General features: G+C 47.1%; 1 protein-coding gene across 1 annotated transcript in view; it reads left to right on the top strand.

Annotated features, from left to right (window-relative positions):
- NECAB1 (N-terminal EF-hand calcium binding protein 1) overlaps window positions 1–26,339 on the top strand; it is a 299,035-nt gene that overhangs the window by 79,197 nt on the left and 193,499 nt on the right. The window contains exon 4 of the mRNA XM_073550518.1: window positions 2,329–2,354. Coding sequence (XP_073406619.1) covers window positions 2,329–2,354 — 26 coding nt within the window. The remainder of the gene's footprint in view (window positions 1–2,328; window positions 2,355–26,339) is intronic.

Genomic DNA, 26,339 nt, shown 5'->3' with positions numbered 1-26,339 from the left:
AAGGCCTTTCTGTGAATGCAGTTTTCCAGAAACCTACAAATACATTTGTTACTTTCACACTCAGGTTTTTCCTCCAGAGATGTAGTAAGACCAATTTAATAGCAGCTAGGCTGACTTCCAATGCTTCAAATGGGGTCATCCATGCAGCACAGAGGGAAACAACATGGGAAGCAGCGGAATGTGCTTACAGGCTTCATTCCCCATGGAGGGGAATACATTCACTGAACAGAGCCATGTGTCAGTCATAAACTTTATTCTCAAGAACTAGGATTTAAGGATTTACCTAGATGTCAGTGTTCAACTGTAAGTGCAGACATGGCTCGAATTGCACGGAATGATTGGATTCTAGATACCACTGAGGACTCTCAATTCTGAATATTTTTGGATTTTAGATAGAAATCTAATACTAAAATGTGAACACAGATCAGGTATCACTATGAAATGTGTGAACACAGATCAGGTAGAACTATGAAAAGTGTGAACACAGATTAGGTATATCTATGAAAAGTGTGAACACAGATTAGGTATAGCTATGAAAAGTGTGAACACAGATCAGGTATAACTATGAAAAGTGTGAACACAGATTAGGTATAGCTATGAAAAGTGTGAACACAGATCAGGTATAACTATGAAAAGTGTGAACACAGATTAGGTATAGCTATGAAAAGTGTGAACACAGATCAGGTATAACTATGAAAAGTTACAGATGCAGCAGAGCTGAATTTGTAATTAAATTTTGCAAATAGTTTGACTAGAAGAGGATGTGTCCCAGAATTAGCCAAACAAACTGATGAGACTTGATGAGGCTGCTTCATGTAAAAAAGACTGTTTAATCCTTTTTAAAAACAAATTAAATTTCTTCCCACCTAGCCTAAATGATATTTCCTCAGTGTCCCTCCTCCCTGTTGCTGCTGAGATCTCACACTGCTAAGTATAAGCTTCAGCTATCAGTCAGGCTGGGTAGGAAAAAACAGAATAGCCTTTGACTAATTAATTATCGTTCACTCTAAAGCTGGACTCATAACATGCTAATTGCAATAATAAGGATTATACAGCTATTCCAATGTGGATTTTTGTTTAAATATATCAGCCTCATCAGGTCTAAGAGCTTTATTCCGTAATGTTTGCAGTTTGTATTGTGACACCTGGTGACGTATCCACTTGAAGAAAAAAGGTAATATTGAGTTCTGTATGAGGACTATTTCCTGACCTCTTTAAAGAAAATATATGTTATGACTTTGGCACAGGCACAGAATTGTGGCCTAAAATTGACTACTTGAGTTTGATTTTAACAAACTTGGTTCTGCTAACCTGTTGTTCAACTACAATACATAAATTCAACATTGCTTTGTGAAGCCGTTAAAATTCATTGACAACCATTACGTGAAGTCATTATTTCCCTCTACTCCTCTTTGGTCAGACCTCATCTGGAATATTGTGTCCAGTTTTGGGCACCACATTTTAAAAAAGACATCAACAAACTGGAGCAAGTTCAGAAAAGAGCGACCAGAATGGTGACCGGTCTGCAAACCCTGTCTTATGAGGAAAGGTTGCAGGATTTGGGAATGTTTAGTTTGCAAAAGAGAAGACTGAGAGGAGACTTAATTGCTGTCTACAAATATCTAAAGGGCTGTCACATTGTAGAAGGATCAACTTTATTCTCATTTGCACAAGGAAAGACTAGAAGCAATGGGATGAAACTGAATGGGAGGAGACACAGATTAGATATTAGAAAAAACTTTTTGACAGTTAGAGTGATCAATGAGTGGAACAGGCTGCCACGAGAAGTGGTGAGTTCTCCTTCAATGGAAGTCTTCAAACAGAGGCTGGACAGACATCTGACTGGGATGATTTAGCGAATCCTGCTATGAGCAGGGGGTTGGACCAGATGGCCCAGGAGGTCCCTTCCAACTCTACGATTCTATGATTCTATGATTCTATGATTACATTGCTGAAAAGGAGTCTGTGAGCACAGAATGACTGTTCAAACTAAGCATGGGCAGTCAGTGCATCATTTTTCGTGGCTAAACATTTCAATGCACCGTCCCTTCCCTTCTGTAAAGACAGAACTGTCAATCAAAGAAGAGGAGAGTAGAGACAGATGCAAAAGTAGTAGGTGGGACCGCACTGCACTGTTTGGCCACTCCAAGACTGCGCTGAGTATCTGTGCTTTGTTTGGACAGTCATTCAGTATTGGCAGCCTCCCTTTAGGAATATGCAAGTGATTTTATCATAGCACCAAAAGGAAATAACGGATAAGATTGGATAACTGTTTCACCTTTAATTTAATTATAATACATTTGTAACTGTGAACTATTTATTTTTCAGTAACCTGGACACAGAAGAGTTGTATGGTAAGATGATTTCTGATTATTTCCCAAATGTTTTTCTCAAGTATTAAGAATTTTTCTATACAAACACGGTTAATAGTATAGGAGTTATCTCTCCTGAATAAGCCCTTTTCAGATGCTCAATTGAGACTTACTGAGAGCTTTCTACACAAGTTGTATCTACTGTATGTGCTAGCTATTTTTCAGTGATCGGCTGCTGGGAGTAGCTTAGGAAACCTCCATTTTTGTTTTTGTTGATATGAGAAAAACAAATGACACGCTGATTGTAAAAACAGACTAAAAACTAATGTGGATGTTGAAAAATTGTCTTTTTTTGCAGATGAGAAAAAAGACATGTGAATTCTGCCTTTACATGACATGACAACCAAACAAACTATAACACAGTCCACATTTTGTTCTGTTTCGCTTAAAGTCAAGCAAATGTTATGACTCCATTAGTGTCTACTTATTGTATATTTATGGTGCATTTAATCAAAAGGAGGGCATCATACACATGAAGTGGCCATTCATGTGTAATAGAGTAATGACACAGGGAAAAAGTATTGAACACGCTTACTGAAATGTATTTAATACTTCACACAAAAGACTTTGCTGGTGATGGCAGCTTCAAGACTCCTACTGTATAGAGAAACTAGTCACAGGCATTGCTCACGTGTGATTATTTATGGCTCATTCTTCCACACAAACACTCTTCAAATCCTGAGGTTTCCGTGGGCTCCTTCTATGAATTCTGAGCTTTAGTTCCTTCCATAAATTTTCTATTAGATTTAGGTCAGGTGATTGGCTCTGCCATTCTAGCAGTTATATTTTCTTTCTCTGAAACCAATTGAGAATTTTCTTGGCTGTATGTTTGGGACCATTGTCTTGCTGAAATGTTCACCATCATTTCATCTGCATCATCCTGGCAGCAGATTTTTATCAAGAATGTCTCGGTACATTTGTCCATTCATCCTTCAATCATATGAAGTTTGTCCAGTGTTGTATGCTGAATAACAGCCCCCACCTGCAAACTTCACTGTTAGTAAGGTTTTTTTTGTAGTGATATGCAGTGCCTTTTGGTCTCTAAACATGGTATGTATTATGGCATCCAAAGATTTCAATTTTATTCTCATCTGACCAGACTATATTCTCCCAGTATTTCACAGGCTCCACAGGTGGTTCTTGACTCTTGGACAACTCTTCTGATAATTCTTTTCATTATGCTGTCTGAAGTCTTGAGGGAGCAGCTGGACATGGATAGTGTCACAATCCATTTTTGAATCCGTGGCAGATCTGGATTCTCACATTAAAACTTTTTTCCTTTCAGGCCATCGGGGGTTAATGTCAGTTTTTCCCCCCGGTGGCCGCTGGTGTAATTACATTGCTGCTGAGTTTGCTGATGCAGGTGGTGACCACTCCCACCTTCCTTCAAAAGGTCACCTGATGCATCAGCTAATCGTCAGTGTTAGAGTTCATTCTGCAGCGACCATTCTGGGAGATGGAGCTTGCTGGGAGCAGTGGTGCCTCAGCTGTTTATGGTAAATCTGATGTCGTTATCCTGCTGTGCGGTGCTTTACAGCAGAAAGCTAAATGTTGTATTTTTGTTAACCTTTTCCTTTTGCTGTCTGTCTTACTTGTCTTCACTTGCCAATTCCCTACTTAGGGATAGGTGCAGGGCAAGCGAGGGCTTAGGTATCCTGCTCGGCGACAGGTTGAGAAAACCTGTATAGAGACGTCAGGGAGATGAGGGCACATCCTTAGGAGAGTGCAGGAGGTGTCCATTTCCCCATTCCCTATCACAGGAACCACCATTGTAATTGTGTTGTCATGATCCATGCTGGATCAGGACTGATAAAAAGCACAGGTAACCTTTTTTTTTCCTAAGCTGTGCTTAAGTTTGGTTTTTGCCCCCGGTGGCCATTAGGATTACTGCACTGTGGTCTCATTTGTTCTAAGTTTGCCCCCGGTGGTGGTGAGCATCATTGCACTCTAGTTTCTTTAGTTAAGTGCACATGATTATAATGCAGGTGATTGCTGGCTCTGCTATAAAAGAGTTACAGGTGTTGCAATCAGTGTTGGTGATAGTGTTCATTTCAGCCATCCTTGGTGGAGGAGGGATCTAGAGACAGGTCCTGGCAGCTCAGTCAGAACCCTGATGTGGAAGGAGTCATAGGGGATTTCCTTGTAGTTCTGACAGAGCTTGGTGGCAGCGATTTAGGAGGAGAGCTGCATTCTGGTGCTGGACTCTGTTGCTGTGAGCAGGTGCGGCGGAGGAGGGCTGAGTGGTGTTTCCCCGTTTGTGTTTTTTCTTGGTGTGTGTTGGTGCAGTGGTGGGGCCGGTGCCTGCACCGCCCAACTCCCTGGTGGGGGGTGGGTGTTGGGTGTGCGGGGGCGGCGGGTTCCTGGTCGGCGCCCGGTGCGGGGCCGGCGTGGGGAGCGTTGGGGGCGCTGACTCGGGGGAGTGCAGGGGGTCTCCGCATCCCCTTTTCCTGTCGCGGGGCCCACTGTTGTGGCTGTTTTCCCTTCCCCTTGTCTTGTTGTTTTGGCTGCCGGCCTGCGGGTCGCGGCACACAGGACGGGTCCATGTGACACTATCACCAACCCACAACTTTTTTTTTCTGCTGAGCCATGGACCCAGTTCAGCCCTTTGCCCAAATGCTGCAGACCCTTACTAATGAGATTAGGAGGCGCAGAGGGTTGGTGCGGCAGCTGCGGCTGTTGGTGGGATCGGGGGCTTGGTTCAGGAACAGGCTCAGCCGGAACCCAAGATATCCCTCCCTGACAGATTTTCTGGAGGGAGAGATCAATTTTTGGTGTTTCAACAAGCCTGTAAATTGTATTTCAGGCTGCGCCCTCGTTCATCAGGGAGTGAGGAGCAACGGGTGGGAATCATTATGTCCCTTCTTCAAGGGGATCCCCAATCCTGGGCCTTCTCCCTACCGGACGATTCTCCATCTCTAGAGTCCGTGGACGAGTTCTTTGCGGCTTTGGCGCTTGTGTATGGGGATCCTGATGGCGTCGCCCTGGCGGAATCCCGAATCCATAGGTGTAAACGGGGAGCCCGGGTCGCTGAGGAGTACTGCTCAGAGTTTAGGAGATGGGCCACTAATACTCAGTGGAATGACCCTGCACTTAGGAGTCAATTTGTGCAGAGTTTGTCTCCAAAGTTGCAGGATACTCTGGTGCAGTACGCTGCCCCCAGGTCGCTGGAGGCCGCCATGTCCCTTGCCATCCAGGTGGATAGGCGCCTTAGGGAAACACATATACAAAAAGTGCCCCCTGATGTCCTCGCTAGGGAGGAGGACCCACCAGTGCGGACGGAGGAACCCAGAAAGCCCTGTGTTGTTGATACAAAAAAGGGGGTGTCTGCGGCTCGTCGTGGGGGGGGGGTATGCTTTTCCTGTGGGAAGCCTGGCCATTTTAGGGGAGCCTGCCCAGTTCATGCCAAGTCTCCTGTCGAACCTATGCAAGTAGGAGGAGCTAGTTTGTATTCGGAGCTGCCTACGGTTCGGGGAGTGGTGTCGGTATGTTTGTACTGTGGGCAGACTGGTCATGTCCTGAAGGCTTGCCCAATGCACGCCAAATTATCTGTGCCATCTGAGAAGCCGCATTCCCCTGGTCGCTTGGAGGGAGGCGACCAGGGAGTATACATTTCCTCCATTTTGCCCTCCCAAGGTACCATGTCAGCAGAGATCTTGGCTGGCAGGGTACCAGAGGTGACACCAGTGATTGTGGACAGTGGAGCAGCAGTCAGTCTGGTGGATGCTCGCTTTGTCCAGACTCATGGTCTGAGGTGTAGGCCGCTAGCCCAGCCTATAAGCGTCCAGGCCATAAACTCTGTTCCACTGAGCCCGGGGAGCTTAACCAAGGTTGTAGAGAATATCCATCTGCGTATAGGACATCATGAAGAGTCCTTGTCATGCTACATCTTGGAGGGAATGCCAGTACCTATTGTTTTAGGCCTCCCTTGGCTGAAGAGACACAACACGGTAATAGATTGGCGGGCGAGGGAAGTGGTCAGCTGGGGGCACTCGTGTGAGGGCTGCTGCCTAGGAACTACTGTCTCTGCCGTCTCTCTTCAACGGACCCCTTCCTCTCTGGTGAGGGCAGCAGATGTGTTGCAGGAGAGTATGGGCAAGTCTAAACCCTCGCCATTGGCCAACCCTGGGAGGCGCAGACCTCGTGGTGGAAGGGGTTGGAGGGTGGTGTTTCTCTTGGTGAATGGTGGGGGTGTGAGTGTGGGGCACAGGGGGACGCCTCTGTTGTCAATCCCAGAAAGAGTTCTCCAAGTGGTGACAAACGAATTAGTGGCAATAAATGTTCAGGTGCGGACCTGTGTGTGAACGAGCGTGTATGGGTGGCCACCAAAAAACATCCAGTGGAAGTGTGTTGTGGAGTGTTACCAGCTCATACCAAACATACACATACACAACCCGTTCCCCAGGTCAGCGCTTCGGAGATGTGTGTTGCCCTCAGAACATACGTTGCCAATACCAGCGGGCTCGTTTCTCATCAACCTGACATGCAGGTAGTTGCTGGGGTGAACTCTGGGTCTGGGCATCCCCACTGTAGGTGGTTCCCTGATGGGGAACTGTCTTGAGGGTCCAGAGGCCCCTAATTAAGGGGAGGGTACTGTCACGATCCATGCTGGATCAGGACTGATAAAAAGCAGAGGTAACCTTTTTCTTTCCTATGCTGTGCTTAAGTTTGGTTTTTGCCCCCGGTGGCCATTAGGATTATTGCACTGTGGTGTCGTTTGTTCTAAGTTTGCCCCCGGTGGTGGTGAGCGTCATTGCACTCTAGTTTCTTTAGTTAAGTGCACATGATTATAATGCAGGTGTGAAAACCCTACCCATGACATACAAAGCCATCCACAACCTGTCTCCTCCATACATCTGTGACCTCGTCTCCCGGTACTTTCCTGCACGCAACCTCCGATCCTCACAAGATCTCCTTCTCAACTCCCCTTCCCACAATCGCATACAAGATTTCTCCCGCGCATCACCCCTACTCTGGAACTCTCTACCACAACATATCAGACTCTCACCTACCATCAAAACCTTCAAAAAGAGCCTGAAGACCCACCTCTTCCGACAAGCCTATAACCTGCAGTAACCACCGATCGACCACACCGCTGCATGACCAGCTCTACCCTCGCCTACTGTATTCTCACCCATCCCTTGTAGATTGTAAGCCTTCACGGGCAGGGTCCTCTTTCCTCCTGTACCAGTTATGACTTGTGTTGTTTAACATTATTGTACTTGTTTTTATTATGTATACCCCTCCTTACATGTAAAGCGCCATGGAATAAATGGCGCTATAACAATAAATAATAATAATAATAATAATTGCTGGCTCTGCTATAAAAGAGTCACAGGTGTTGCAATCAGTGTTGGTGATAGTGTTCATTTCAGCCATCCTTGGTGGAGGAGGGATCTAGAGAGAGGTCCTGGCAGCTCAGTCAGAGCCCTGGTGTGGAAGGAGTCTTAGGGGATTTCCTTGTAGCTCTGACAGAGCTTGGCTGCAGCGATTCAGGAGGAGAGCTGCATTCTGGTGGTGGACTCTGTTGCCGGGAGCAGGTGCGGCGGAGTAGGGCTGAGTGGTGTTTCCCCGTTTGTGCTTTTCCTTGGTGTGTGTTGGTGCAGCGGTGGGGCCGGTGCCTGCGCCGCCCGGCTCCCTGGTGGGGGGTGGGTGTGGGGTGTGCTGGGGCGGCAGGTTCCTGATCCGCGCCCGATGCGGGGCCGGCGTGGGGAGCGTTGGGGGCGCTGACTCGGGGGAGTGCAGGGGGTCTCCGCGTCCCCTTTCCCTGTCGCAGGGCCCACCGTTGTGGCTGTTTTCCCTTCCCCTTGTCTTGTTCTTTTGGTTGCCGGCCTGCGGGCCGTGTCGCGCAGGACAGTGTCACGTGCCGCATCTTGTTGTTTTGGTTGCCGGCCTGCGGGTCGCGGCACACAGGACGGGTCCACGTGACATGTGTCCCCTGGTGTGTTTTTTGTTTTGCTGTTTGGTGACCTACCAATCTTTGGGTCGTGTCTAGTGTTGAGCGATACCACCCGATATTGAAAAATATCGGATCGGATTGGATCGGCCGATATCAAAAAAGTATCGGGTATCGCCGATTCCGATCCCGGAAGTCCCATTCAAGTCAATGGAACAGAAATATCCGAATTAAAAAAAACCCTTTCTTTCCTTGTAGTTTAATTCTACATGAAGAAAAACAACTAAGAATAATGTAGAATGTATTAGGGGAGGTGGAGGAGACATTAAAGGCATAGAGGTTTAGCCCAATCAAATGGAATAGCAGGAATAAATTATTTTTTTAAAGATGTTCGGAGTTACAAAGATATTGACTATGTTAACCTTGTCTATATTTTGTTAGATATGTATGTTTCACTACTTCCATGCTCTTCACCTTCTTTTTTACTTCTCCAACACTTTCTCCTTCATCATCCTCAGCAGCAGCATCTTTTTCATCAACTTCTTTTTCACCTTATTCATCTTCTTCTTCTTCACCTTCTTTCTATTATTTTTTTTTTGTACATTCTTCATATTCTTCTTATTCATCTTCTTCCTATTCTTCTTCTTCTTCATCATATTCTTATTTGTGACAGGCATTCCTGTAGTTGTTATCTATAAAAGTTTGAAGATTACACCTTCCGTTCTGCCTGTCACAAAAGATTTACAACAGCATTTGTCCGTGTTCAGTTTGGCCTGCAGCAGCAGGCATTTTCCAGGGGCACCACGAGTAGGAACGGACTCACCCCCATACACTGCTTAGTCTTCTTCTGCTTATAATTTAGATAATATCATTTGCTCTGATTTTTCGTCTTATGCTTAATGTTCTTCTGCTTTTGGTTTTTCTGCTTCTTGCTCGTCTGTCTCTTGTTGTTCTGCATCTTGGTGGTTGTCTTCTTGTTCTTTGTCCTCTTGGTCATCTTCTCCAATGTCATCTTTTTGGTCTTCTTCAGTGTGGTCTTCAGGGTCGTCATCAGGGAGATCAAGAGTGAGAACCAAAATCCATTTCCACAAGCGTGAACTTTGAAAAATAGCAGAAGGTACAAGAAGGCTGAGGAACTGCCGAGAACCAGCTGATGGTACTGGAACCCGGATGGGCAGCAGAAAGAACAAGAGCCAATGGCACAACCGTGGACCAGCTGACGGTGCTGGAACACGGTTACTAAGCAGGAGGTACCTGTGCTATAAAGCACTACCAAGGACCAGCAGACGTTGCTGGAACTCGGATACCAAGAAGGAGGCACCTAGGCCAAAGGCACTGCCGAGAACCAGCTGACGGTACTGGAACCCAGATGGGTAGCAGAAGGAACAAGAGGAAATGGAACTAGCGAGGACCAGCTGATGGTGCTGGAACCCGGAGGGGCAGCAGAAGGAACAAGAGCCAATGGCACAACCGTGGACCAGCTGACGGTGCTGGAACCCGGTTACTAAGCAGGAGGTACCTGTGCTACAAAGCACTACCAAGGACCAGCAGACGTTGCTGGAACTCGGATACCGAGAAGGAGGCACCTAGGCCAAAGGCACTGCCGAGAACCAGCTGACGGTACTGGAACCCGGATGGGTAGCAGAAGGAACAAGAGTAAATGGAACTAGCGAGGACCAGCTGATGGTGCTGGAACCCGGAGGGGCAGCAGAAGGAACAAGAGCCAATGGCACAACCGTGGACCAGCTGACGGTGCCGGAACCCGGTTACTAAACAGGAGGTACCTGTGCTACAAAGCACTACCAAGGACCAGCAGACGCTGCTGGAACTCGGATATCAAGAAGGAGGCACCTAGGCCAAAGGCACTGCCGAGAACCAGCTGACGGTACTGGAACCCGGATGGGTAGCAGAAGGAACAAGAGCAAATGGAACTAGCGAGGACCAGCTGACGGTGCTGGAACCTGGAGGGGCAGCAGAAGGAACAAGAGCCAATGGCACAACCGTGGACCAGCTGACGGTGCTGGAACCCGGTTACTAAGCAGGAGGTACCTGTGCTACAAAGCACTACCAAGGACCAGCAGACATTGCTGGAACTCCGATACCGAGAAGGAGGCACCTAGACCAAAGGCACTGCCGAGAACCAGCTGACGGTGCTGGAACCCGGATGGGTAGCAGAAGCTACAAAAGAGTCAATGGAACTAGCGAGGCCAAGCTGACGGTGCTGGAACCTGGAGGGGCAGCAGAAGGAACAAGAGCCAATGGCACAACCGTGGACCAGCTGACGGTGCTGGAACCCGGGTTACTAAGCAGGAGGTACCTGTGCTAAAAAGGGCTCCAAAGAACCAGCAGACGTTGCTGGAACTCGGATACCGAGAAGGAGGCACCTAGGCCAAAGGCACTGCCGAGAACCAGCTGATGGTACTGGAACCCGGATGGGTAGCAGAAGGAACAAGAGCAAATGGAACTAGCGAGGACCAGCTGATGGTGCTGGAACCCGGAGGGGCAGCAGAAGGAACAAGAGCCAATGGCACAACCGTGGACCAGCTGACGGTGCTGGAACCCGGTTACTAAGCAGGAGGTACCTGTGCTACAAAGCACTACCAAGGACCAGCAGACGTTGCTGGAACTCGGATACCGAGAAGGAGGCACCTAGGCCAAAGGCACTGCCGAGAACCAGCTGATGGTAGAATCATAGAATCATAGAATCATAGAATCGTAGAGTTGGAAGGGACCTCCTGGGCCATCTGGTCCAACCCCCTGCTCAAAGCAGGATTCGCTAAATCATCCCAGTCAGATGTCTGTCCAGCCTCTGTTTGAAGACTTCCATTGAAGGAGAACTCACCACTTCTCGTGGCAGCCTGTTCCACTCATTGATCACTCTAACTGTCAAAAAGTTTTTTCTAATATCTAATCTGTGTCTCCTCCCATTCAGGTACTGGAACCCGGATGGGTAGCAGAAGGAACAAGAGCAAATGGAACTAGCGAGGACCAGCTGATGGTGCTGGAACCCGGAGGGGCAGCAGAAGGAACAAGAGCCAATGGCACAACCGTGGACCAGCTGACGGTGCTGGAACCCGGTTACTAAGCAGGAGGTACCTGTGCTACAAAGCACTACCAAGGACCAGCAGACGTTGCTGGAACTCGGATACCGAGAAGGAGGCACCTAGGCAAAATTCACTGCCGAGAACCAGCTGACGGTACTGGAACCCGGATGGCTAGCAGAAGCTACCCCTGAAAAACAACGTTGCAAGGACGCGAACAGGCCGCAGTTACCAAAACCCGCAGCCCACATAGGAAGCACCTAAACTGCAGGCACCATAGACTCGGCTAACCCGACCGCAACACGACTGGACAACGTTTTGGTGGCAAAGTGACGTTGACACTACCCGGAAACAGCAGGCGTGCTGGAACCAGGTTGGGCAGGAGGGAGTACCCGTGCCAAAGACACTGCCGAGGACCAGCTGGCGGTGCTGGAACCCGGATGGCTAGCAGAAGCTACCCCTGAAAAACAACGTTGCAAGGCCGCGAGCCGGCCGCAGTTACCGAAACCCACAGTCCTACAGGGGGTGCTTGTCCTATTGGCACTACGGAACCAGCCTTTATTACCAGAACCTGCAGACCACATAGGAAGTGTCATGATCCAGTGTTGGATCTGGCAGTATTAAATGCATTAAGTGAACTTTTTTTCCTTTGGTTCCAAAGTGTGTCGTGATTGCCCCCGGTGGCCATTAGAATTATTACGTGGTGTCGTTCATTCTAAGTTGCCCGGTGGTGGGGAATGGTATCGCACCTTAGGTTTAGGTTAATGTTCACTTAATTATGGATCAGGTGTGACACCCTATAAAGGTGTGCTCAGGGTGTTCAATCACGGCCTGTGAGATTGTTCACTTTGAGTTGGAGAGCCTGGAGGAAGGATGGAGCTGGTGAGGAGTCCTGCGCAGCTTAGCCAGGGGGGAAGAGTGTCAGCTATGGTGTCTGGACGAAGGGCTGGCATGGCGTGGTGGAGTCGCAATGATGGTGTCAGCGGGAAGTGTCTGCATGGGCTGGTGGAGTGGCTACTATGGAGAGTGGCACTCACCATGTGGGACTTGGTTGCTGAGCTGGACTCAAGCATGCTTGACTTCGTGGCAGAAGCTGAACACTTCCTTGGGACTCTGGTACTAAGCAGCTGCAACTGGTGTTGGACTCTGCTCCAAGGCTGCACTAAGGTGAAGTATCCTGTTATGGTGATGGATCCAGGTGGAGGAGAAGATACACTCAGGTGGAGGGCTCTGTTGCTAGGAGCGCACGCAACAGAGCAAAGCTAAGTGGTGTTTCCCCTGTATTGTCTCTTTCCTCATGTGTGTTATTAGTGCAGTGGTGGGATTAGTCTCCGCACCGACCCATTCCCTAGTGAGGGTTTAGAGTCAGGGTGAGCAAGGGCGTTAAGGTACGCGTGCGGCGACAGGTGCGTAGCCTGTTTAGGGAATGTAAGGAGTGCAGGGACACTGGCTCAGGGGAGCTTAGGAGGTCTCCATGTCCCCATTCCCTATCGCAGGGCCCACCATTGTTAAAGTTTCCCAGGTTCCCCCTTTATTATCTGATTATTGTATGTATAACGTGTAATACCTAAATTCGCCAGGTGGAGGCGGCGTATCCACCTGCACGTGTTATTATTTAAATTCGCCCCACTGGAGGCCGTGTATCCAGGGTCACGTGTGTTATGGGTCCGCCTTGCGGTATCATCTGCGACCTGACACACGTGACCATGACAGGAAGCACCTAAACTGCAGGCACCATAGACTCAGCTAACCCGACCGCAACACAACTGGACAACGTTTTGGTGGCAAAGCGACGTTGACACTACCCGGAAACAGCAGGCGTGCTGGAACCAGGTTGGGCAGGAGGGAGTCCCCATGCCAAAGACACTTCTGAGCAGCAACTGGCGATGTTGGAGCCCAGGGTCAATCATGCAGCAGGCTGAGGCCTACTTGGAGCGAGTAGTAAATAAGATGTAGTGTGATTTTGGAGGCAGCAGGAGACTTTGTCGTCCACACAGCAGGGGAGCAGCTGGCGTTACTGAACCCCACACTGGAGCATGTGTTTTTCTCTGTGCAGACGGCACTTCCGAGCAACAACTGGCTGTGTTGAAGCCCAGGATCAATCATGGAGCAGGCTGAGGCCTACTTGAAGCAAGTTTTATATCGGTTGTACACTACTACTGATTGTAACCGTGCTCCACTTAGGCCTCTGGCTCTACTGTCTCTAGTTTTTCCCTTGGCCTCCAACCCTGCCAGTTGCTGCTCAGAAGTGGCGTCTGCACAATCCACACTTGTTCCTGGGTTACAGGGGCTCAGTCACATCAGTTGATCCCCTGATGCGTATCCGGCAAGGTCTCCTGCTCTGTCCACATTCCCACTACTAGTAATGGGAATGTGGACAGAGCAGGAGACATTGCCGGACACACATCTGGGGATCAACTGACGTGACTGAGCCCCAGTAACACAGGAACAAGTGTGAATTGTGCAGACGCCACTTCAGAGCAGCAACTGGCGGGGTTGGAGGCCAGGGGAAATACTAGAGACAGTGGAGCCAGAGGCCATAGTGGAGCACAGTTAAAAATCAGTAGTAGTGTGACTGTGTAGGCAGCAGGAGACTTTGCCATCCACACAGCAGGGGAGCAGCTGGCGTTACTGAACCCCACTGACACAGGAGCTAGTGTTTATCTCTGTGCAGACGGCACTTCCAAGCAACAACTGGCTGTGTTGAAGCCCAGGATCAATCATGGAGCAGGCTGAGGCCTACTTGGAGCGAGTAGAAAATAAAATGTAGTGTAATTTTGGAGGCAGCAGGAGACTTTGTCGTCCACACAGCAGGGGAGCAGCTGACGTTACTGAACCCCACTAATACAGCAGCTAGTGTGTTTTTCTCTGTGAAGACGGAACTTCTGAACACCAACTGGCGTTGTTGGAGCCCAGGATCAAGCATGGAGCAGGCTGAGGCCTGATGGTTTTTGAATGTGGAGGCAGCAGGAGACTTTGTCGTCCACACAGCAGGGGAACAGCAGACGTTACTGAACCCCACTAACAAAGAAGCTCGTGTTTTTCTCTGTGAAGACGGCACTTCTGAACACCAACTGGCATTGTTGGAGCCCAGGATCAAGCATGGAGCAGGCTGAGGCCTGATGGTTTTTGAATGTGGAGGCAGCAGGAGACTTTGTCATCCACACAGCAGGGGAACAGCTGATGTTACTGAACCCCACTAACACAGGAGCTAGTGTGTTTTTCCCTGTGAAGACGGCACTTCTGAACACTAACTGGCGTTGTTGGAGCCCAGGATCAAGCATGGAGCAGGCTGAGGCCTGATGGTTTTTGAATGTGGAGGCAGCAGGAGACTTTGTCGTCCACACAGCAGGGGAACAGCAGACGTTACTCAACCCCACTAACACAGGAGCTAGTGTTTTTCTCTGTGCGGACAGCACTTCCGAGCGACAACTGGCTGTGCTGAAGCCCAGGATCAATCATGCAGCAGGCGGAGGCCAAATTGCAGCAAGTTTGATATAGGTTGTAGACTACTACTGATTGTAACCGTGCTCCACTATGGCCTCTGGCTCCACTGTCTCTAGTATTTCCCTTGGCCTCCAACCCCGCCAGTTGCTGCACAATCCACACTTGTTCCTGTGTTACTGGGGCACAGTCACGTCAGTTGATCCCCTGATGTGTGTCCGGCAAGGTCTCCTGCTCTGTTTACATTCCCACTACTAGTAATGGGAATGTGGACAGAGCAGGAGACCTTGCCGGACACACATCAGGGGATCAACTGACGTGACTAAGCCCCAGTAACACAGGAACAAGTGTGGATTGTGCAGACGCCACTTCAGAGCAGCAATTGGCGGGGTTGGAGGCCAGGGGAAATACTAGAGACAGTGGAGCCAGAGGCCATAGTGGAGCACAGTTAAAAATCAGTAGTAGTTCGATTGTGGAGGGAGCAGAAGACTTTGCCGTCCACACAGCAGGGGAGCAGATGGCGTTACTGAACCCCACTAACACAGGAGCTAGTGATTTTCTCTGTGCAGACGGCACTTCTGAGCGACAACTGGCTGTGTTGAAGCCCAGGGATTACAGTTCAGGTGGTAGAAACATGAACACAACAGGAGACCTGGATACTTTTATTCTGGTAGAGGACTGGAAAATTCTGGCGAGATCCACGCCTTGTTCATTTTCAGAAAAGTAAGCTGGTCAACGTTATCGGAGGATAGTCACGTGCGACGGTCTGTTAGTACACCACCTGCGGCACTAAAGACGCGCTCCGATAATACACTGGCAGCAGGGCAAGCCAGCACCTCCAATGCACACTGGCTAAGTTCTGGCCATGTATCCAGCTTTGAGACCCAAAACTTGAAGAGGATAGAGCCATCTGGGAGTACACTGACAGGGCAAGACATGTAGTCTGTCACCATCTGACGGAAACGTTGCCTCCTGATGACTGGAGCCGTCTGTGATGGTGTAGACATTTGTGGCGGACACACAAAACTTTGCCACATTTGGGCCATAGTGGTCTTGCCTTGTGCTGAGGCGCTGCCTCTGCTCCCTCTTTGTGCCGAGCTTCCTCCACTGCCTCGACGCACAGAGCTGCTTTGTAAAGCACTAGCAGCACTGCTGTCGGGTGGAATGGAGAACATGATGGACTGCACCAGTGTGTCTTGGTACTCCCGCAGTTTACGCTCCCGGTTCAACGGTGATATGAGGCTCTGTAAGTTGTCCCGGTAGCGAGAATCTAGGAGGGTGTACACCCAATAATCAGTCGTGTTGAGAATGTGGGCGATGCGGCGGTCGTTTCTCAGGCACTGCAGCATGAAATCAACCATGTGCTGCAGACTCCCAACTGCCAAAGAAACGCTGTCTCCTGCTTGAGTCGTCATCTCTGCCTGCTCTGCATCACCCCACCCTCGCTGTACATACTGACTAGAGCATTGTGTACCTCCCTCCTCTGGAGAGATGTCTTCCTCCTCCATTGAGTCCTCCTCATCCTGCTCACAAAGTGTCCCCTGCCTAGGCCTTCGTGAGGAACCACGTAGCGCAGACTGTCCAGAAGCAGATGGCATTTGTGACTCCTCATCCTCCACCTCTTCCAAAACCTCCTCCCTTAGTGCTTGCAGTGTTTTTTGAAGCAGGCAGATAAGGGGGACAGTCATGCTGACTAGTGCATCATCTTCACTCGCCATCCGCGTGGAATCATCGAAGGCACGCAAAACGAGGCAGATGTCCTTCATAGAGGCCCACTCAGTGGTGCTGAAGTGTGACCGGCGCACAGTGCGACTTGTTTGCACCTGATGCAGCTGGTACTCCATGACTGCTGCCTGATGCTCACACAACCACTCCAACATATGTAATGTTGAATTCCACCTGGTGGGTAGGTCACATATGAGGCGATGTTCCGGAAGGCGTAATCGGCGCTGCAGAGCAGCAAGGCGCGATCTTGCCATGCTGGAACACCGCAAGTGAGCGCACTCTATGCGGACCTTGTGCAGCAGTGCATCAAGATCTGGATAGTCCCTCAGAAAGCTGTGCATGACCAAGTTCAGCACATGTGCCAGACATGGGATGTGAGTGAGGTTGCCTAGGCCCAGAGCTGCAACCAGATTTCGGCCACTGTCACACACTACCAAGCCCGGCTGGAGATTCGCTGGCGCAAACCACACGTTGCTCTCCTGCTTGATGGCATTCCAGAGCTCCTGCACTGTGTGGCTTCGATTCCCCAAAGAAATTAATTTGAGTACGGCCTGTTGACGTTTGGCCACGGCTGTGCTCATATCGGTCGTAACAGGCTCCTGCAGCGCTGTTTCTGAGGAACTTGAGTAGGAGGAGGAGTCAATGTGTAGAGACTGGATTCCTGCAATCCGTGGAGTTGACAGAACACGTACAGCGCCACTCTCCAGATCTGTACCCGGCTCCACAACATTGTCCCAAAGGGCAGTGAGGGAAAGGTATCGTCCCTGTCTATGGTTACTGGTCCACGTATCGGTGGTCAGGTGGACCTTGCTACTGACGGCGTTTAGTAGCGCATGTTTTATTTTTCCCTCCACATGCTTTTGCAGAGCAGGGACGGCTTGCCTGCTGAAATAAAAGCAGTTGGGCACGGTGTATTGTGGGACTGCCAATGCCATGAAGTTCCGGAAGGTGTCAGTCTCCACCAGCCTAAATGAGAGCATTTCAAGGGCCAGTAGTTTGGCAATGCCAGCATTCAAAGCCTGTGCTCGGGGATGGTTTGCCGAGTATGGCCGCCTTTTATCCCATGCCTGTGCTAACGATGGCTGTAGAGTGGTCTGGGAGTGTGAGGATGACTGGGAACGTGGTGCTGTGGGTGGAATGTCACTGGGTCTCCGGACAACAGTGCCAGAGGTTCTTCCTTGGCGATCCTGTGAGGAAGCCGAACCAGCTGTCTGTGAGCTGCTGGAAGAGGCCCAAACACAAGCTGAAGAGGTGGTAGGTGGTGCTGTAAGTTGGCCTACGTCTTCAGTGTGTCTGTGTAACTCCAGCTCTTGCATGGTCCGCACATGTTTCCACATATTTGTGGTATTGAGGTTGCTGACATTTTTCCCTCTTTTGACTTTCTGATGACACAGCTTGCATTTGACGAAGCAAATGTCATCTGCAAGTTTGTCAAAAAAGGACCACGCACTCCAAGTCTTGGGAGCGCCCGTTTTGGCTTTTGGAAGAGGAATGCTCCTAACGGGTGCCGAAGTGGAGGCTACAGGCAACCAAGTCTGCCCCCTCCCTCTCCCTCCTGTTTTGGCTGTTCGGGGAATCTTCCTCAGAGCTGCTCCCACCACCTCCCTGTTCCTCACGCCATGATGGGTCAAGGACCTCATCATCTGCACTCCCCTCTTCAAACACCTGCTTCTCCTGGGTAGTCTCGCCAGCACCGTACGCACCTGAAAGTGGCACCTGAGTCTCGTCATCATCTGATGCGTACTGAGGTGTGCTGACCATAGGCATTGGCCCACCCGCCTCTTCAGATTCAGAGGGACAAAGAAGTTGCGCATCACTGCATACTCCCTCTTCTTCACATTCTTGAATGCTGCTTGGCTGTCCCCCCTCTTTCCAAGCCAACAGATTCAGAGAACAGAAGTAGAGACTGTGATGGCTCCTGTCCATGGCTCTCTGACTGCTTGGGCACCTTGGCAGGTGGTGAAGAGACAGATGGTTGCTCTTCAGTGCTCTGGCCCTGAGAGGACGTGGAAGTCATTGAAGTCGATGCGTTAGCTGCCATCCAAAATAAAAAATCAATAAAGTTGTATATATCCCCAAACGGCACCAATTATAGATTACATCTTAATACACAAAAATAAGCCTTATCATAGATAAAGAAAACAGAAAAGTGAAAAAAATGTGGCTCTCAGACTATAGTCACCAATTATTTTTTATTAAATAGTGATTTTTGTTGTGCAAAAGTATTAAAATGTAAAAAAAATACTATATAAATTGTGCATCAACATATCAACCTGCATGATAAAGATTTTTTTTTTTGTGCAAAAGTAGTGAAATCATAAAATTTGTAATAAAAACCTGCAAAATAAATCTAAAACGTCGATTCTACTAAATGCTCAGCAATGTTTTAAAAAAAATCCAGAATTGCTGTTTTTGTTTTCACCTCCCAAAAAAGTGAAATAAAAAGTGATCAAAAATTCATGCATCTCGAAATGGTAATAATGAAAACTACAGTTTTTCACTCAATAAAGCCCTCCCAAAGCTCCAATGACAGAACAGCGTAGAACATATATTTTTTTAAAGTATGGCTAAACAAACTATTGTATTTTTGACTAAAAGTAAAAGAACACACATAAAGCTATGTAAATTAGGTATCAGCAAATTCATACTGACCCATAGAATAAAGTTACGACTTAAAATAATGGTAAAATTTTTCGTTTTTCTACTTCTCTCTATAAAGAGTTAATAAAAGTCAGTGAATAAGTAGGCATGAGCAGACCCGTGGAAGCTCGGATTCTGGTACCCAACCGAATTGTAGTCCAGAGTTCGGTTCGGGTACGAGAACTGCACTCAAACTTGAACCTTAACCCCATTGAACTGAATAGGGACCGAAACTTTTGGAGCTAGAATCTCCTCCCGAACTGTAAAACAGACTTCCAGAAGAAGTTCATGTTTGGCGTTCAGAACCAAACTTTCAGGAGAAGTCCGTGTTCGAAGTTCAGAACCGGACTTTCAGGAGAAGTCCGTGTTCGGAGTTCAGAACTTGACTGTAACACAGACTTACAGGAGAAGTCCATGTTTGGAGTTCAGAGCCTGACTTTCAGAACTGGACTGTAAAACAGACTTACAAGAAAGTCTGTATTTGGAGTTCCGAACTAGACTGTAAAATAGACTTTAAGGAGAAGTCCGTGTTTGGAGTTCAGAACCTGACTTTCTGGAGAAGTCCGTGTTTGGAGTTCACAACTGGACTGTAAAACAGACTTACAGGAGAAGACCGTGTTTGGAGTTCAGAACCAGACTTTCCGGAGAAGTCCTTTTTCAGAGTTCAGAACCGGACTTTCAGGAGAAGTCTGTGTTCAGAGTTCAGAACTGGACTGTGAAACGGACTTCCAGGAAAGATCCATGTTTGGAGTTCAGATACACAGAAGAAAAAAGGAGAAAGCAGCATCCAATCCGGGTGAAAAAAGTGATCAAAAATTTATTCTGCCATCATTACATACAATGTTTCGACCACAGCATGGTACTTGAAAAAAAAACCATGCTGTGGTCGAAACGTTGTATGTAACGGTGGCAGAATAAATTTTTGATCACTTTTTTCACCCGGATTGGATGCTGCTCTCTCCTTTTTTCTTCTGTGAATACTTTTGGGTCCTTAGACTTTGATCGTGCACCCTGATCATTCCTGCTGTGCTGTCTGATGTTTTTCTATGGAGTTCAGAAACAGTATGGGTTCGCTCATCTATAGTTATATGTAATCCAAAGTCGTGTCACTGACAAATTGCGACTCATGCCACAATAAACAAGCTTTTTCATAAGTATAACTGCAAAAAAAATACAAATATTATGGCTCAAGTAATATATCTATAAAATACATGGAAAAATTACTGTCTGGTCATTAATGAGGAGAGTCAGCTCTTTCTAAATTATCTGCTTAGCATAATAAAGAGGATCAAGAACCGGGGCATCCACATCAGTTATTACTGGTAAAAATGTCTTTATTTTATTGTTTTGCCTCTTTCTCACAAAGTAAAATATATATAGGGCTTTTTTTAGAGAGGATACAGAAATATTTGTTTCTGATCACTTGAGTCTTTACTTTCTGAAAATGAGAGTAATGAAGCATTGCCGAGCCCTGCTGGTGCTGATCATCGCCTTACTGACATCATATATTCTTCATCATTTCCTCCCGCTGTCTCCTGCTTGCACACATCTAGTTTAATGAAGTAATTTGTATATTTGCCTGCTTTCAAACACAGTTCGTAATGTTTTTAAGACGTCAGTGGTTGCCTTTTGCAGGGTGCCTAATTTAAGGTCATCATGGTGTAGAATTTGTAGCTGCAGGGTATGCATGAACATATTAGACTTATTGAATATTATCTGAAATTATACACTGTAAACAACAGTTCTGTTGGGCTTTTAAAGTGTAACATGAGATTAAAAAAAGGGTCACTTTTGTCTCATTGTACCCAACTTTCTGGGATCCAAGATAAAGTGCAAATTTAGGTGCAGTCATTTTTTGCAGTGGCTGGAGATTATGTCACTGGAGATTTTGGACACTATTTAAAAGGGTTATGCAGGACTATTTATTTTTTTTACTAAGGGACTAAGCACTAAAGGCAGATGGTTGCTAACTACCTGTCTGTTGTGCCCGGGGCCGATCTCTGCTGGAGTGGTGCGTTCACAGACCGCTCCTGCCAGAGATTCAGTGGCTTCCACTGATGTCACTTTGACAGAGCACAGCTTCTCTTCCACTCTGCTCTGTTGACAGAGTGTGACTACTGATGTCATAGTGACTGATTGCCGACTCCACGAAGCCTCACTATGGCGAACCTTCTGTTAATCTGCATGAAGTCGGTTGTCACACCCTGTTGACAGAGCAGCCTGGAAGAAGAAGAGCAGCTATGTTGACAAAGCAGCTGATCGAACAGACAGGTAGTTGCCTGTGTTAGCACCTATCTGCCTGTTAGTTTTTAGACCCATATTTTAAAAAAATTGTCCTTGGCAACTCCTTTAACCCCTTCACTACCAAGGGTGGTTTGCACGTTAACTCCCGGGCCAATTTTTACAATTCTGACCACTGTCCCTTTATGAGGTCATAACTCTGAAACGCTTCCATGGATCCCGGTGATTCTGACAATGTTTTCTCATGACATATTGTACTTCATGTTAGTGGTAAAATTGCATTCAAATTACTTGCGTTTATTTGTGAAAAAAATAGAAATTTGGCGAAAATTTTGAAAATTTCGCAATTTTCCAACTTTGAATTTTTATGCCCTTAAATCACAGCGATACGGCACACAAAAAACTTAATAAATAACATTTCCCACCTGTTTACTTTATATCAGCACAATTTTGGAACCAAAAATTTTTTTGGTTAGGAAGTTATAAGGGTTAAAAATTGACCAGCGATTTCTCATTTTTGCAGCACCATTTTATTTTTAGGGACCACATCACATTTGAAGCCACTTTGAGGGGTCTGTATGATAGAAAATACCCAAAATTGACACCATTCGAAAAACTGCACCCCATAAGGTGCTTAAAACCACATTCAATAAGTTTATTAAACCTTTAGGTGCGTCACAGGAATTTTTTGAATATTTAAAAAAAAAAAATGAACATTTAACTTTTTTTCACAAAAAAAATACTTCAGGTTCAATTTTCTTTATTTTACCAAGGGTAACAGGAGAAATTGGACTGCAAAAGTTATTGTGCAATTTGCCCTGAGTACGCTGATACCTGATATGTGGGGGGGGACCACTGTTTCGGCGCATGGCAGACCTCAGTAGGGAAGGAGCGCCGTTTGACTTTTTCAATGCAAAATTAGCTGGAATTCAGATCGGACGCCATGTCGCGTTTGGAGAGCCCCTGATGTACCTAAACAGTGGAAACCCCCCAAGTGACCCCCCAAGGAACTTATCTAGATATGTGGTGAGAACTTTGAACCCACAAGGGCTTCACCGAAGTTTATAACGTACAGCGGTACAATTAAAAAAATCATATTTTTTCCACAAAAATGATCTTTTCACCCCCAATTTTTATTTTCCCAAGGGTAACAGGACCCTAAAAGTTATTGTGCAATTTGTCCTGAGTACGCTGATACCCCATATGTGGGTGTAAATGACTATTTGGGCGCATAGCAGAGCTCGGAAGGGAAGCAGCGCCATTTGACGTTTTTGGCTAGAATTGAGATCGGACACCATGTCGCGTTTGGAAAACCCCTGATGTACCAAAACAGTGGAAACCCCCCACAAATGACACCATTTTGGAATCTAGACCCCCAAGGAACTTATCTAGATGTGTGGTGAGAACTTTGAACCCCCAAGGGCTTCACAGAAGTTTATAACATACAGCCGTACAATTAAAAAATCATATTTTTTCCACAAAAATGATCTTTTCACCCTCAATTCTTATTTTTCCAAGAGTAACAGGACCCTAAAAGATATTGTGCAATTTATCCTGAGTGCGCTGATACCCCACATGTGGGAGTAAACCACTATTTGGGCGCATGGCAGAGCTCGGAAGGGAAGCAGCACCATTTGACGTTTTTGGCTGGAATTGAGATCGGACACCATGTCGCGTTTGGAAAGCCCCTGATGTACCAAAACAGTAGAAACCCCCCACAAATGACACCATTTTGGAAACTAGACCCCCCAAGGAACTTATCTAGATGTGTGGTGAGCACTTTGAACCCCCCAGTGCTTCACAGATGTTTATAACGCCCGGGCGTGAAAATAAAAAAATCGTATTTTTTCCACAAACATCATCATTTAGTCCCCATTTTTTTTATTTTCCCAAGGGTAACTGGAGAAATTGGACGCCAAAAGTTGTTGTCCAATATGTCCTGAGTACGCTGACACCCCATATGTGGGAGAAAACTACTGTATGGGGACACGTCGGGGCTCGGAAGGGAAGTAGTGACGTTTTGGAATGCAGACTTTGATGGAATGGTCTGCGGGTGTCATGTTGCCTTTGGAGAGCCCCTAATGTACCTATACAGTGGAAACACCCACAAATGACCCCATTTTGGAAACTAGACCCCCTGAGGAACTTATCTAGATGTGTGGTGAGCACTTTGAACCCCCAAGGGCTTCACAGAAGTTTATAATGCCCAGGCATGAAAATAAAAAAATCGTATTTTTTCCACAAACATGATCAATTAGTCTCCAATTTTTTTATTTTTCCAAGGGTAACAGGAGAAATTGGACCCCAAAAGTTGTTGTCCAATTTGTCCTGAGTACGCTGATACCTCATATGTGGGAGAAAACTACTGTATGGGCACACGTTGGGGCTCGGAAGGGAAGTAGTGACGTTTTGGAATGCAGACTTTGATGGATTGGTCTGCGGGTGTCATGTGCGTTTGGAGAGCCCCTGATGTACCTAAACTATTGAAACTCCCCACAAGTGACCCCATTTTGGAAACTAGACCCCCCACGGAACTTATCTAGATGTGTGGTGAGCACTTTGAACCCCCAAGTGCTTCACAGAAATTTATAACGCCTGGGCGTGAAAAAAAAAAATCATTTTTTTCCGCAAAAATGATATTTTTGCCCCCAATTTTTTATTTTCCTAAGGGTAACAGGAGAAATTGGACCCCGAAAGTTGTATTGTAATTTGTCCTTAGTAGGCTGATACCCCATATGTGGGGGTAAAACACTGTTTGGGCGCATGGCAGAGCTTGGAAGGGAAGGAGCACCATTTGACTTTTTCAACGCAGAATTGGCTGGAATTGAGATCAGACGCCATGTTGCCTTTGGAGAGCACCTGATGTGCCCAAACAATGGAAACCCCCCAATTATAACTCCAACCCTAACCCCAACACACCCCTAACCCTAATCTGAGCCCTAGCCCTAACCCTAGCCCTAACCCTAATGGGAAAATGGAAATAAATACATTTTATTTTAGTTTTATTATTTTTCCCTAACTAAGGGGGTGATAACGGGGGGTTTGATTTACTATTTATGGCGGTTTTTATGTTTGGCGGCTGTCAGACGCTAAAAGACGCTTTTTATTGTAAAAATAGTTTTTGCATCACCACATATTGTGAGCTATAATTTTTCCGTATTTTGACCCACCGAGTCATGTGAGGTCTTATTTTTTGCGGGACGAGTTGACGTTTTTATTGGTACCATTTTCGGGCACGTGACATTTTTTGATCGCTTTTTATTCCGATTTTTGGGACGCAGAATGAACAAAAACCAGCGTTTCATGAATTTCTTTTGGGGGGTGCGTTTACACCGTTCCGCGTGCGGTAAAATTGATAAAGCGTTTTTATTCTTCGGGTCAGTACGGTTACAGCGATACCTCATTTAGGTCGTTTTTTTATGTTTTGTCGGTTTTTTGCAATGAAAACAATTTTATATAAAAAATAATTATTTTTGTATCGCTTTATTCTGCGAACTATAACTTTTTTATTTTTTTGCGGATGATGCTGTGTGGTGGCTCGTTTTTTGTGGGACAAGATGACGTTTTCAGAGGTACCATGGATATTTATATGCGTCTTTTTGATCGCGCGTTATTGCACTTTTTGTTCGGTGGTATGATAATAAATCATTATTTTTTGCTTGGTTTTTTATTTTTATTTTTTAAGGGGTTCGCTAAAGGGGTTAACTAATGGGACAGTTTTATAGGGCGGGTCACTACGGACGCGGCGATACCAAATATGTGTACTTTTATTGTTTTGTTTTTTTTCTATTTTGAAAAAATGGATTTATTGGGGAATATTTTTTTTTTTTTACTAATTTATTTAGCGATTTTTTTTTAAATTATTTTTAACACTTTTTTTTTTTTTTACTTTATTACCTTGTCCCAGGTGGGACATCACTGTCCCGTGACAGATCGCTGATCTGTCACATCATAGATCACTGTGACAGATCAGCAATCTGTCACAGGCAGTTCTGCAGACTTCCTCATGCCTGCGCTTTGCAGGCAGTGAGGAAGTCAGCTCCCTACAGGCCCCCGAAGGCCCCCGTCGCCATCTTGGATCCGGAGGCCTGTAGGGAAAGAGACCCCCCGCAGCAGTGCTGCACATTGCGCTGCTGTGGGGGGCTCAGGGAAGCAAGGAGGGAGCCCCCTCCCTGCCGATGCTTCCCTTTAACCCCCGGTACAACGCGATCGCGTTTGATCGCGGTGTACAAGGGATTAACGTGCCGGGGCAGTCCGTGACTGCCCCTGACACATTGTGCCGGGTGTCAGCTGTGATAATCAGCTGACACCCGGCCGCGATCAGCGGCGCTCACCACGTGGGCGCCGCTGATCGCTGGGATGTAATATTCCGTCCATGGTAATTAGGTCTAGGGTCACATGGACGGAATATTACGTCCATTGTAGGTAAGGGGTTAATGTACGGCAGTTTCGGGTCTGATTGGCAGACACATTGGAACACTAAATACCTAAGTATAAAGTCTCTCTGAGGCCGTTCCCTCAATAAAGGCTACCTCAGACATACTTGAGGAAGAACTTTCCCTGCTCGCCATCACTGAAACCTGGCTCACCCCCTCTGACACAGCCTCTCCAGCTGCACTTTCATATGGTGGATTCCACCTTTCCCATACCCCCCGCCCCAGCAGCAAGCATGGTGGAGGAGTTGTTTTTCTCCTGTCAGATAACTGCTCCTTCACCCCAATCCCACTACCATCCTTTGTTACCCTCCCTTCTTTTGAGGTGCACTCTGTGCGCATCTACTCCCCCTCCAACCTCCAATTGGCTGTCATTTACTGCCCCCCAGGGACAGCCATCACCTTCTTTGACCACTTCACCTCCTGGCTACTTCATTTCCTTTCCGCTGACATCCCCACTTTCATCTTTGGTGACTTCAAATTCCCCATTGACACTTCCCTCTTAGCTGTCACTAAGCTTCTATTTCTCACTTCTTCCTTCAGCCTCACT

This window comes from Dendrobates tinctorius, unplaced genomic scaffold (genome assembly GCF_039654945.1).
Source record: "Dendrobates tinctorius isolate UK_male_01 unplaced genomic scaffold, ASM3965494v1 ptg000165l, whole genome shotgun sequence".
Lineage (NCBI taxonomy): Eukaryota > Metazoa > Chordata > Amphibia > Anura > Dendrobatidae > Dendrobates > Dendrobates tinctorius.
This window is presented reverse-complemented; position numbering and strand designations above follow the sequence as displayed.